Source organism: Carcharodon carcharias, chromosome 6, assembly GCF_017639515.1.
Source record: "Carcharodon carcharias isolate sCarCar2 chromosome 6, sCarCar2.pri, whole genome shotgun sequence".
NCBI lineage: Eukaryota > Metazoa > Chordata > Chondrichthyes > Lamniformes > Lamnidae > Carcharodon > Carcharodon carcharias.
In genome coordinates this window covers 13,525,377-13,538,347 of record NC_054472.1, presented here as the reverse complement: position 1 = coordinate 13,538,347, position 12,971 = coordinate 13,525,377, and the positions used below count along the sequence as shown (strand labels likewise).

The 12,971-nt window shown below is 44.3% G+C and overlaps 1 protein-coding gene across 4 annotated transcripts in view; it reads right to left on the bottom strand.

Annotated features, from left to right (window-relative positions):
- Nucleotides 1-11,861, bottom strand: part of nfatc1 (nuclear factor of activated T cells 1) — a 269,605-nt gene extending 257,744 nt beyond the window's left edge. Inside the window, exon 1 of one of the 4 annotated variants that reach the window (XM_041189713.1) lies at nt 11,610-11,861. In XM_041189713.1, coding sequence (XP_041045647.1) covers nt 11,610-11,628 — 19 coding nt within the window. In that variant the 5' untranslated portion in view covers nt 11,629-11,861. Of the gene's footprint in view, nt 1-1,923; nt 2,081-11,609 lie in introns of those variants that run through there. The other 3 variants (XM_041189715.1, XM_041189714.1, XM_041189712.1) reach the window with 3 other exon arrangements.
- Nucleotides 11,862-12,971: the final 1,110 nt, after the last annotated feature.

Here is a 12,971-nt window from a genome sequence, read left to right as displayed (position 1 = left end):
GAGGGTTCAAGTGGTAGTTATCAACTTTAAGCTGTGAGCTTACGGCCTATAAGGGGAGGTGATGGTGCAGTGGTATTATCGCTGGACATATAATTCAGAGACCCAGGGTAATGGGGAACCTGGGTTCCACTCCCAGATGGTGGAATTTCATTTTAAATGTCTAATGATGGCTTTTTAAAAAAAACTATTGTCGATTGTTACCCTTTAAGAAATCTACTGCCCTTCATGTGACTCCAGACCCTGGTTGCCACCGAAATGGCCGAGAAAGCCACTCAGTTCAAGGGCAATTAGGGATGGGTGATAAGTGCTGGCCTAGCATCCCATGAACTAATAAAAAAAGGTACAACTTGATTTATACAACACTCTTAAGCTTAATAAAACATCCCAAAGTGCTTCTCAGTGGCAACAACAAATGGAAGAAGCATTTGAAGAAGCCGGTAGTGATACAGTCAAAGACACACATTTTCAGGAAGAGAATGAGGAGAATGGAAAGAGAATTTCACTATCTGGTATCAACACAGCAGTTCTAAGGCAGAAGCTGAGAGTCACAAGAGCAGAGGAAGCATACTGGTATGTAGAGCTGAAGGAGGTTGTAGAGATGAAGAAAAAAAGCCCTGGAGGGATTTGTAGGTGAGGAAAAAAACTTTCAATTTGATGTGTATAATGGGGAGCCAAATGGGGATTATTGAGTGTGTGCGGCAGAGTTTATACAATGTGACATGCAGAGGACCAGCAAGGAGAGCATTATAGTCGAGCCCTGCTGTGACAAAGGGGGGTGCAGGTAAGATCTCCGGCATCCACAGAGTGAGGTGGGTGTGGGGATGGACTTGGTAGTGGTTAGGATGCATGATTTGAAGCTTATCAGAGGATTATAGGACACAGAGGTAACACACCACTGGATTCAGTTCGGAGTGGACAGTGGTGGGGAGGATAGAATCAGGGGTTAGGATGTGGAAATTTCAGCAGCAGTTGAGCAGGATGGCTTCCAGCTCATTCGCCATCATTATCCTAAAGAAATTTCTCATTCATCTGCAATTTGATGTCTAATAAGCAGTGGGACAGGATAGCGGTGGCCATGGAGTTAGCTGACTGTGTTCTGACCACTGCTAATATCCTTTATTCTCTGTTAATGCAGTTGGACAATGTTACCTAGAGCATCCTCTGAAATTACAATTGGTAACTGTCATCCCTCTAGACAACACCTGAAACAAACAGTGCAGGTACCGCCAAGAGTCACCTAATCCATTGAAAGGAACTGTCTTAAATGCAATAGCATCCTTGCCGTCCCAAGCTACAGCCTCTACGGGGAATGTTTTAGTTAATGATATTGTAAATCATCCCCGAGTGGTCAACACAGTTCGGATGGGCTTCCGAACAATCGCTGTGCTAAATACAAGTGGAAGTAAATTAACAAAATCAGCGAATGATGTCGAGAAATAAAATATTCGACCACATTTTCAAGCAGGACAGAAGAAAAACAGGAAATTAAGGGCGTATGTAGATAACAGCGCAAGTCACAAGGTAACACATGCAAACACGTGGGTATGTATGCTCCCCTCATTTTTTAAGTTTCTGAATAGCGATGGGTACTTCGCAACACATTTCTGTCAATTCATAGAAGCTGCTTTGCAAGGTGCGCTCGAAAGGACCATTAGCTCCGACCGTAGTCAACTGCCCCCTGTCTTCCACCAGCCCCAGCAACACCACCACCCCCCCCCCCCCCCCCACCACCCAACCCGGTCCACCAGCCCACAGCAAGTGAACAGAGCAGAAGACGCACAAGATCGTTTAGAAAGACGAGCAGATGCAGAACCAGGACAAGCGCCTCGAGTCGAGAGACAGCGGGCAGCGCTGGGGAGGGAGGGGGGGGGTTCTCCCAGGTCTACCTCAGAAGCGCAGCAAAGTGATCGGTACCGTACAAACCTCCAAGGTTGCTGGAGGCTGCATCGCGCTGGTTAAACTCGAAGAGGAAGCTAAAGTCAAACTCTTCTTCCTCGTCCTGGCACAGGGAAGTCATGGGTGCGGAGCTTTCGGAGGCGATCGCCCGGGACACGGCAGCGCTCAGCTCAGCTTCCCCCCCTCGCCGCCGCCGACTCGCTACATCCAGGAAACCGAAGCGGAGAGAGGGGGGGGAGGGGGGGGGGTGGAGGAAGTGAGCCAAACTTCCCAATTTCTTCACTCTGCAGAGTGTGACGAGAAAGAGAGAGGGGGGGGGTGTATTCCTGCAGCGACCGACCTCTTCTGGACAAGCACCCAGTTGCTACTTTTGTTTTTGCGCTGTTGCTACAGTTAACGTTTCTTTTTTCCTGTGTGTTAATTTCCTCTGTAATCGCCCCCTGACTCGGTTTCCGGGGAGATGTCACACAGTGCGCTCCTCTGCCCACATTCAAAACGTCTTCCGAGGGTAGTCTCATTAGTGTTTACATTCGCCGCTGCGCCCTCTCGACACTGAAAGGGGAGGTCACACTTTAGCACAGTGACTGAAAGGTTCCCTTAACCTGAAAATTAAGACATTGCCTGATTAGTGCTTAGCTGACCTGGCTTTGCAGTGCAGCACATCCATCGTAAAAACAGAATTACCTGGAAAAACTCAGCAGGTCGGGCAGCATCGGCGGAGAAGAGCACAGTTGACGTTTCGAGTCCCCTTGACCCTTCTCCGCCGATGCTGCCAGACCTGCTGAGTTTTTCCAGGTAATTCTGTTTTTGTTTTGGATTTCCAGAATCCGCAGTTTTTTTTTTGTTTTTATTCTTGTTTTTAGCATATCCATCATACCTGGGGAAAAAAATACTTTGGTGATCTAAAATCTGATGGAAAGTCGTCTCGATCTGAATCGTTAACTCTGTTTTCCCCCACAGCCGAACCTACTGAGTATATCCAGCAATTTTTGTTTTTATTTAAAATTTCCAACATCCACAGTGTTTTGCTTTTGTATTTCATGTGTTCTAGTTTATTTTATTGTTTTAAGCCAGATGTCCAGCATTAATAATTTCAAGGAGTGTTTTATTCTTTAACTTCAGGCATATACGATGCAGCATAGTCCATTCATATTTCAGTTTGTGTGTATTCTCTGCTACTGAAATAATGAAGTGGTAATTTGTATTAGGAGACAGCACCTTCCAAACCCACAACCACTAACATCTAGAAGGACAAGGGCAGCAGACGGATGGGAACACCACCATCTGGAAGTTCCCCTCCAAGTCACTCACCAACCTGACTTGGAAATATATTGGCCGTTCCTTCATTGTCACTGGGTCAAAATCCTGGAATTCCCTTCCTAACAGCACTGTGGGTGTACCTACACCACATGGACTGCAGCGGTTCAAGAAGGCAGCTCACCACCACCTTCTCACGGACAACTAGGGATGGGCAATAAATGCTGGCCTAGCCAGAGAAGCCCACATCCCATGAATGAATGAAAAGAAAAGCAGACCTTTCCTCCAACGAGTTTAGTATTCAAACCTCCCATAGTTTGCTTTCCCTGTTACCAATTATAAACAAAAATCCATCTGGTGACTTTCTTTCAAAGCTGCCAATTTTTTTCAGGTGTTCTCTGGCAGTGGACAACACTAACAAGACCACATTTATTTCCCATTCCTAGTAGTTCTGAGGAGATGGCAGTGGCCTTCTTGAACTCCTCCAGTTCTTATGGCAAACGTTCTTTCACAAGAGCGTTGGCTCGGGGATTCCAGTATGTTGACTCAGCCAAAAGGAAGCAATCCTTGCACAATTCTGATTGACAAGTGACTTGGAGGGGAACTTGCATGTGAAGTATTCCAAAGATATTATTGCTTGTCCTTTTTTGGCAGTAGAGGTTGCAGGGTAGGAAGGTGTTGGTACAATAAACTTGATGAGTCACATTCTGTAAATTATACACACTGCAGCCACAGTGTGCTGGCGCTGCATACAGGGTTCAGTGCTGGGGGTACCCGTCAAGTGAACTGCTCCATCCCATATGATTTTGAGCTTCTTTAGTTTTCTGCTGCTGCACCAACCAGTGAAATGAGAATTCCAATTTATGTCCAGTTTGCATCATACATAGATAGTTGAGAGGCTGCAAGGTGTTAGGCAATGAACCAACCATTGCAGACTGGCCTCAGCCTTGCCCTTGTAGGCACAGTGTTGATCACGGCTGGTCCATTTAAGTTTCTGGTTAATGGTGACCTCCACGATGATGTTGGTGGAAGAACTTAGTGGTGGTGGTGCCACTAAAGTTTGGGACAGATGCTTATTACGTGGTATTTATTTGTTGCAAATGTTTTCTACCACTTGTCAGCCTAAACATGGGTATTATCCAGGTTCCACCAAAGGCTGGTGTGGGCAGATTCGTTTTACTGGAGTAATTATGAATGGAGTTAAACAATAGAATTGTCAATGTACATTTCCATCCTGAGCTTAAGTTGAGAAAAGGCTATCAATGAAGCAGCTGAAGATGGTTGGGCAAAGGAGCTTCCCTGTGGAAGTCTTGAAGCAATGTTCCAGTCCTGTGATAATTGGTTTCCAACAAACATAGCCATCTTGCTTTGTGCCAGGTATGACTTCAGCCATCTGAGAGTTTTCCCTTTGACTTCCATTGATATTCATTTTGCTAGGAACCCTTGGTACTATGTTCAGGCAATGCTGCTTTGACAGTAAGTGCAGCTACCCCTCCCATTCCTTAGCTCCTGCAGCTGTGTCTGTAGAGGAGCAACTTGAACTGAACATGTTCTGTTCTACCACCCCACTACTAATTTGTCCCACAATTCCATCACACTAACCAAAAAAAGTGTTTCATAAACATTGTATTTCCTTTGTTAACCTTACCTTTAGAATTATAACCTTCTAACACTCAAATCCTAAGTCCAAGAACTTTCTGTAACTAATTTTCCCCTCCCCATGAAAAACTTAAAGACTTCTATCAAGTCTATCTTTTCTTTTTCTACTGAGGAGAGCAAAGTTTTGAATTGGATAATTCTTTCCTTGTACCTCAGCTCCCTAGTTCAGAAATCAGCCTGAGTCTCATAATCTAACATCTTTTCTGTAACAAAGCTAAATACAATACTCCAAATATGGCCTTACCAAAACCAGATCAACATTTTCAACATCAGTTCTTTAGACTTGCAAGCCACACCCTTAAGTTATACATCCTAATATTCTATTTGCTTTCTTGCCTGCCTGAGATCTCTGAGTTAACAGTTCTAACAATCTAACCTCCAAAACCCCCAGTTCTCTTTCCTGTTCTCTTGTGTTATGTGAATCACTATATGAAATGTGTACTCCATTCTCACTTCTACCAAATCTTTAGATTCTTCTGTATTGAGTTCCATCTGTCACTCATCTGCCCATTGCACTTGCCAATCCAAGTGCCTCTGGGTTATCGGACATTGATGAGCATCATTGAGCACTACATTTCTAAATTCATTGTCTATTTAAACTCCAAGTCCAGTGGCAGTGTAAAGTGCCTTCAGATTTTCACCAAGGCTAAATTTCCATAATATAAATCAGGGGCTAAGATCCAGAGTAAAGGAATTCTCACTCTGATTCAAGTTGTACCCTGACTCCAGATTGAGGATACCATTACACTATAACTACAATGTTGGTATGAATCAAAACTATTTCATATTGATACTGTGGACATAAGGGACAATATTCCAAAATCCAAGTCCTTCATAAAAAAAATTCTAAAACATGTCCCAAACATTCGGCCTTGGGGGATTCCATGAGCAACTGGTTTCCACTCAAGTGACCATTCTTTATGTGTGAGTCTAAACAATGAGAGTTGGCATTACAGTCAATGATTGAGGCAAAGCCTAATTTTGCACGTATGCAATGTCCACACAGATACGTTTCCAGTAGGGGTCACTAGATTTTGATCAGGAGTGAAAATCTGTGACTCATCTTTCTCTCATTGTCACAAGATGTAAAGATCAGTTGTGGTTTCCTATCATGCCCAAGCATAAGCCATAACTTAAACCCGGGACTGTAAAGCTTAGGTACCTACAGTCCCACATTTCTTGGGAATGAGCGGGCAGTAGAGGATTTCCAGTATTGACACTATTTAATGTTTGCATGGGAGTAGAGATGGACCCCACTTCAAATGAAAAAAAAATTGCTATACCTCTTCTGAGCAGTGTGACTTGCCAGTAATAATCATATATCTGTTCTGTGCATGTTGCCTTTTAGTAATCTAATATTCGTGATAAGCACGAATATCCTGATTGTTCTGGGTTTGATGGATAAGGCTTTGGATCAATGCTAGTAAAGGGAAGCCAGTTACACATAGGGATTCATTGTGTTCTGCTGCTGTTGCTTGGTTGTGGGTAATGACGAAAGATTGGCTGGGAAACCCTGTGCCAGAATGGATCGGAAGTGGGAAGTATGAGGCATGACATTGTCAGTTGGGCATGATATTGGTAGCATGAAGACGTTCAGTCTATGTATTTTCCTGTTAATTCTCATCTGATCTGATCCCAAACTCTCAGCTAAAAAAAATTTCTCTAAAGTGCCTTATTTGGCATTTACTGGGATCCAAAAAAGGGCAAAATCCCATCTTACTCCACTAGCAATATCCCTCTTTTCCTCCAGTGTCGCTAGTAGGTGTGGTGGTTTAGGATAATTCCCACTGGTTTTCTGTTTAATATTTGTTTTATTGGAATTGATGAAAACTTCTCCATAGGTTACATGATTCAGTTCAAACTGTATTCACCATTGGCAAGAGATTGAGTGCATTTTTCACAATGTTTTGTTCAAGTCTCTTTTTGAAAGATAGTGTTTAATTGGCATATGTAACAAACTGCTGAACAATATATAACCTGCACAGAAAGATTACATTTAAATTAACTTACAGGATATAATTCCAGAAAGCAAAGCATTCATTGAAATGTCAGAGGAAGCTTAGCTCTGTATCTGTAATTTTTCAAACTGGTTCATACTTGTATATGATTTCATAAAACCCACAAGCAAGCCGCTTGTTGACATTAGTTTTGAACATGTCTCACATAGCCACTGTGTATTAAAAGTACAACTCCCATCACTTCTCAGGCTTTGTTCTCCCACCACATACTCCATTCTCCATCAAATTGCTCCAATCTCTGGCCATGTCAAGAGAGATCTACTAGTTGTATATTTTGCAGGGTTCCTGCATCTATCCATTTTAGCTTGAGTGATGCAGACAGAGAATCCTGCTGGTGCACATCTGCTTATCACTGTTAGTGTGATCAGCCTTTTATCATAGGGAGTCTATGATCTGGTTTGTGCCATCTGTTAGCTGAGGCAGACAACCTTGATAAGATGTGGGTGTGATCCAAGGGGACTTCCTTGGCCTACAAGTTAAAACTGATGAATACAGAACATCATAGAGATTTAAAAATGGGCTCATTTTAAATAAATGGCCCATCACATTTTTTTAAACATCTGAGGTTGATCTAAGGCAACAGTTTATCTTTCAATGAATGTTTCTGTTTTGCTACTGAAATATGATGCTTTTTTGTGCCCATCATCACTTGTTAGCAAACCAATGTAATGTTGAGCTCACATCACACAATAACAATCCATGTAAATGTTACAATGGTGGCCATTTTAAAATGGAGAATATAAACGTGGCGTAGCCTCAGGATATTTTACTCGTTCTTTTATGTGTCCCATTGCTTTCTTTTCTGAGAAAAAGGTGGAGCCTAAGATAAATAATCTCAGTTATAGAGAAAGAGAAGTTGACATACTTGCATCAGACCCTTGAGGACAACCTCCTTACTTTTTTAAAAATGTAACTTCAACTAAGCTTTCGGTATGTTTTGCAAAACAGTCAACTTTGGTAGACAAAACAATTCTGTAGTGCAAAAATATAATTTTTGATGTTCAGCAATGATTTGCTTGGTGTTAGATTTCTCCTAAAGCTTGTGGTGCCTTTGTGTATGAAGTGTAACATTAATTTTACTTTTTGGCTCCTAATTTGTTTAAACCTTATTTTCCAAAGGCCATTTGGCTAACTAAAAGAATTAATCTGGCAATGTAAAAATAGGAAGGCCAAGAAAAAAGCAAAAGGTTTCTTGCTTTAAGATGTTGTCTCCCTTGTTCTTAGAAGCGCCGCATGTCATCTCTGCCTCTTCCCAACAGCCAAGCTAAAATCAGTAATTTAGGGTAAAGGTCCAGCCATTTAAATTTTTTTTTTATCTTTGGTGCTGAAATGATAGCGGGAGTATACATTAGGCTGAGGCGCAGGAAGCTGAAGTTAACTATAACAAGAGATGGTTTACAAAATCTGGACCAATTTTGCCTGCAACATGAAGTATAGAATATAGGAAGAAATCATTTCCACCAGCAGGTGGGTCAGTAACCAGAGGACACATTTAAAATAACTCATTAATAAAAAATATTTGAAGAAATGGGGGGAATTTTTTTAATGCAGTAATTTGCTTTGATCAAGAATGCTCCACCTGAAAGGGTGGTTGTAACTGATTTAATAGTTATTTTCAAAAGGATCTTGAAAAGAAGAAATTTGAAGGGTGATGGACAAAGAGCAGTGGGTGTCAGATTGATTGGGCAAGAGCCAACACAGAGACAATGTTCTGAATGGTCTCCTTCAGTAGTCCATGACTCTATAAAGAAATTGTACTAGTATATCACTGGACAATGAACAGTGTAATCTATGGTATTACAATTCTGGATTAGCATATGCTAGTTAACACTGCCTGAAGGAGATCTTGTGACGAAATGGGTAGCATCCCTATCTCTGGGCCAGAAGCTCCAGGTTCAAGTCCCACTCCAAGAATTGATGGCCATGGAATGTGCATTCATAATTTGGCCAAGCAGGTTGATTAACAGCCTGTAAATCCTTCCAATATGCTTGAAGACAGGCGGTAAGAGCAGGTGAGTTTCCTGGTCAGCCATACTGCAGAAGGCAATGGCAAACCACTGCAGTGCTTTGCCAAGCATAATAATCATGGTGCAGTTCAATGGAAGCCCCTAGTCACCAGTGCCCCCTTAGGAGGAGGTGTTCATGCCGTATACAAACTTAATTCTTCCAACAATGAAATGGCCAGTAAGAGTCTGTCACGGACAGTATCGGCAATGTAAAAAGCTTCTATTTTAGTATTTTTTGGATTGATGCAGATTATAGTGATGGAACCAGCAGCACTGGTGAAATTCTTGGCAGCAACATGGAGGCCTGGGTTAAACATAAGCATTATGGTGCCTCTCTAATCATAATCCTGTGGAAGGCTGAGGCACATGTCTTTGGTGTTGCACAGAATGAATTATGGCATGGGGTTTCCAACCAACAGTGTCAGCACTCTCACTTTTGAGTCAGTAGGTTATGGGTTCAAGTCCCATTTCAGAGACTTGAACACAAAATCTAGGCTGATGCTCCACTGTAGTATTGAAGGGGCACTGCATTGATGGGGACACTGTCTTTCAGAAGAGACGCTAAACAGGGAGCCTGTCTGCTCACTCAGATGGATGCAAAAGATCCCACGGCACAACTTTGATGAAGCGCAGGTGAGTTCCCCACAGTATTCTGGCCACTCAAACCAACATCACTTAAAAAAAAATCTTATCATGGACACATTGCTGTTTGTGGGAGCTTGTTGTGCACATGCTGATTGCCACGTTTCCTACTTTACAGCAGTAATTACAATGGCTACACATCAAAATTACTTCATTGGTTGTAAAGCACATTGAGGTTGTGAAAGGCACTAAACACAAATATTTTTTCACCAGATGCTTACAACTTAGCATGTTCACCTGGGCAAGAAACACATAATGGGCAATAATCTATCTATTGGTCTATTAGTGGTCGAGTCTTAAAATTTTTTTTTTTTCTAACAGGGGCCCTTCATATGTTTGTATGTGCGAAAGGGATGGGCCAAGGTGCAGGTATCTGAGAAGCTTTGATTATTCAGGTTTTTTTTTAAATGAACGCAACCTGAAAATCATTTCAAATTTTAAAATAGCAGTAAAATAAATGCTATTTTTTTTGAAGATTTTGAAGAGGAGTGCTGTTCTCGAGACTCCCTCCTGAAGTAGTCTTCACTTCAATGCTGACGTGAAGGAAAACAAGATCTGCCGGCTGTACTACTTCAATATAGTGACGTGTCAAAATCATACATCTGCTGTCTTTTAAAGCAAGTGGTCCTTAGTTGGAGCGCTGTGAAAGCACACAAAATATCACGGAGTTGGGTTAACGCGCGTAGGATTTCTTCCAAAACTGTCACCTTTTGGATAGTGAATTCGTGCATTGACCCATATCTCAAAGTGCCTGAGTAGGATCGCTGAGATTCAGCTAGTCTGGAGTCTTAATGTTCGCCTTTGCTCGGGAGACCACTAGTGGCTGATGCTGAGATGTGCTTGTTTCATGTCCACATGGTTCAGATCCCGCCCCTCAATCCTTTTCTGTTTACTGAATCTCAAAATGATGACTGGCACTTCTTGCAGGCATTCCTCATTCAAACGGCTCCCATACACACACACATACACACACAAATAATACAGAAGGGGGCTGGGGGGAGACCCTACATTTCCTGTCCTCTCCACCTTGCCACTTGAATCGCATGTCAGCCTCTCTCTTTCTCTCTCTGCCTCGAGCTAACCTGCCAGTTAAACTAAAAGCATTGGGTAAAAGAGGATAGTTGCGGGCAGGGGCAATGGGACGTTGGACAGCTCTTTCAAAGAGCTAGCACACGGCACGATGGGCCGAATGGCCTCCTTCTGTGCTTGCACCATCCCGTGAAAAAGAGAAGTAGCTCACACTGGAAAAAAAGTCGTTTCACTCCTGGTTTAGTTAATGCTAAATGATTTTTTTTAAAAAGTGACCAACGTTGGATTGATAGTTGGGGCTGTGCATTTCGAATGATTTTACATATGGTATTGGGACATTTATTTTTTTGAAAAAGAAAATCTGGTCATTTTAAATCCAGTTGACAGCCCATTAATCACTTGAGACGCGTGTAACATCTTGAATAAATGCCAAGTAGTTTGAATTAGAATGTGTACTTTGGCAGCGAGTACCATTGCCCAGACTATTGAATTAGACCATTCAGATAGGTTTTTTTTTTCCCTTCCCTCCCCCTGACCATTTCTGGCAAGAGAAGGAGAAAAATAGTCCCTTTCGTCTGCTCACAATATTACTGCTGCTTGCATTAAGTCGCTGGGTAACCCGTGCAAATGACGAGTATGAATATAGAGTATTCAACCGGATTGAAAACTTCTACGGTGTGAAAGATCATTGCATCTCGGTATCACTGACAGTGAATAGAAACACGCAGAGTAACCTCACTGGGTGCAGACAGGACACCTCGGCAAAGAACCAGACTTTACATACGTCTGCACTGTAGCAATGGGAAAGACTAGGGAAACACTCTATCTGCCTCCCCACCCAGCCCCCCCACCCCCCTTCACCACCACCCAGCAAATTCACTGCTCACCTTCTAACTTTAAATCAATAATTACCATTCCTCACCCCTTATCGTCAGAACAAGTTGTTTTCTTTAATATCATTCACTCTTATAGATACAATAATCGACCCCTGTGGATCCCCCAACGCTTCACGTCACATCACCAAATGAAAGGGAAACTCGTGTCACTGTATTAAAAAAGTAATCTCTCAAACCAACAAGTTCTAATACAAAAATTGAGTTACCTTCCTCTGCAGATTTCATACTGCCTTGGGCTTGGAACGATGAAGAACCCCACACACACAAACAAAACTTTTTTTTTGCTTCTTGTCTTTGCTTATTCCCAGGAATTCCGCAGCTGGAAACTGCCCTGCGAGAGATTGACAAAGTGATCAGTCAGTAGCATTCTGGTGCATTTCGACTCTCCTGCTCGCTCTCTCTCTCTCTCTCTTTGCTTCCAATGGTGATTGTTGCCACTGTTGGAAAGAGCCAGTGATTTCCCACCACCTCCCCAACTTCCCCCCCACCCCCCCACCCCCCCCCCAACCAAAAAAAAACACCCGCAGCTGGAATGTGAGCTGCTGCTGCTGCTGTTGCTGCTGCTGCTTGAGCGGCTTGTAGTGATGGGCAGGAGTTTCCCCAGGCAGGAGCTGAGCTCTGCTGATGTGCAGTGAGTGAGTGAGTGAGTGAGTGATGGAGAGCCGCCAACAGCTGACACTGTGTCAGACACACTCCCACTCACACAGACTCACACACACTCCGGGAGGCTCAATCTTTATTATATTAAAAAAATCTGGAAAACATTCCCCCCCCCACCCCCAACCCACCAAAAAAAACTCCCCCAGAGGCGCGTGCACGCTCCCCACGCCCCCTCCCTGTGCCCGCGCACACCCCCTTCCCTCCCTACCCCCACCCCCCCACCGCTCGCTCGCACCCATCATCCATGCGCGCTCACACGCCCTACTCCCCTGTCGGGCGCGCGCACTTTCCCGAGTGGGCGCGCGCGCGCACACACACACACACACACACACACATATATATACACACACAAACAGCCCCCCCCCCCCCCCCCACGGACGTGCGCAAGATTCCCCTTTGTATATACGCGTGCACATCGACCCCATACCACCCCCCCCCCCCCAACCCCGGTGACGTGCGCGCTCCCAAATCCCTCCCTCCCCCCTTCTCTCTCTCGCCGCTCGCGCGCACGTCCGTCCACCCACCCACCCTACACGCGCGTGCACGCCGCTTTCAATCGTGCCCGCGCACTCCTGGCACAAGCCCAAACTAGGATGAACCTCCCCCTACCACCTACCCCCACCTACCTACTAGGGGTATGGGTGGGGGGTTCCGACCCCTCCACCCCTCACTCACCGGCTCGGGCTGGGCTGGTGCGGGGGGGGGGGGGGGTGCGGGGGGTCGCTCCGACCCGCACCCACTTGCTGCCTCGCCCTTGATCTGTGGCAGCCTTGGCTCCCGGGGGCTGGGGCTGGCATTCACCGGTACCGCCCGCAGAGCGCGGCTTGTCTGCTGCTGCTGCTGGAAGCTAAAATAACAACAGCCACCCCGCTACCTGTTACCTGCCAGAGCATCCAATCAGTAAAGGA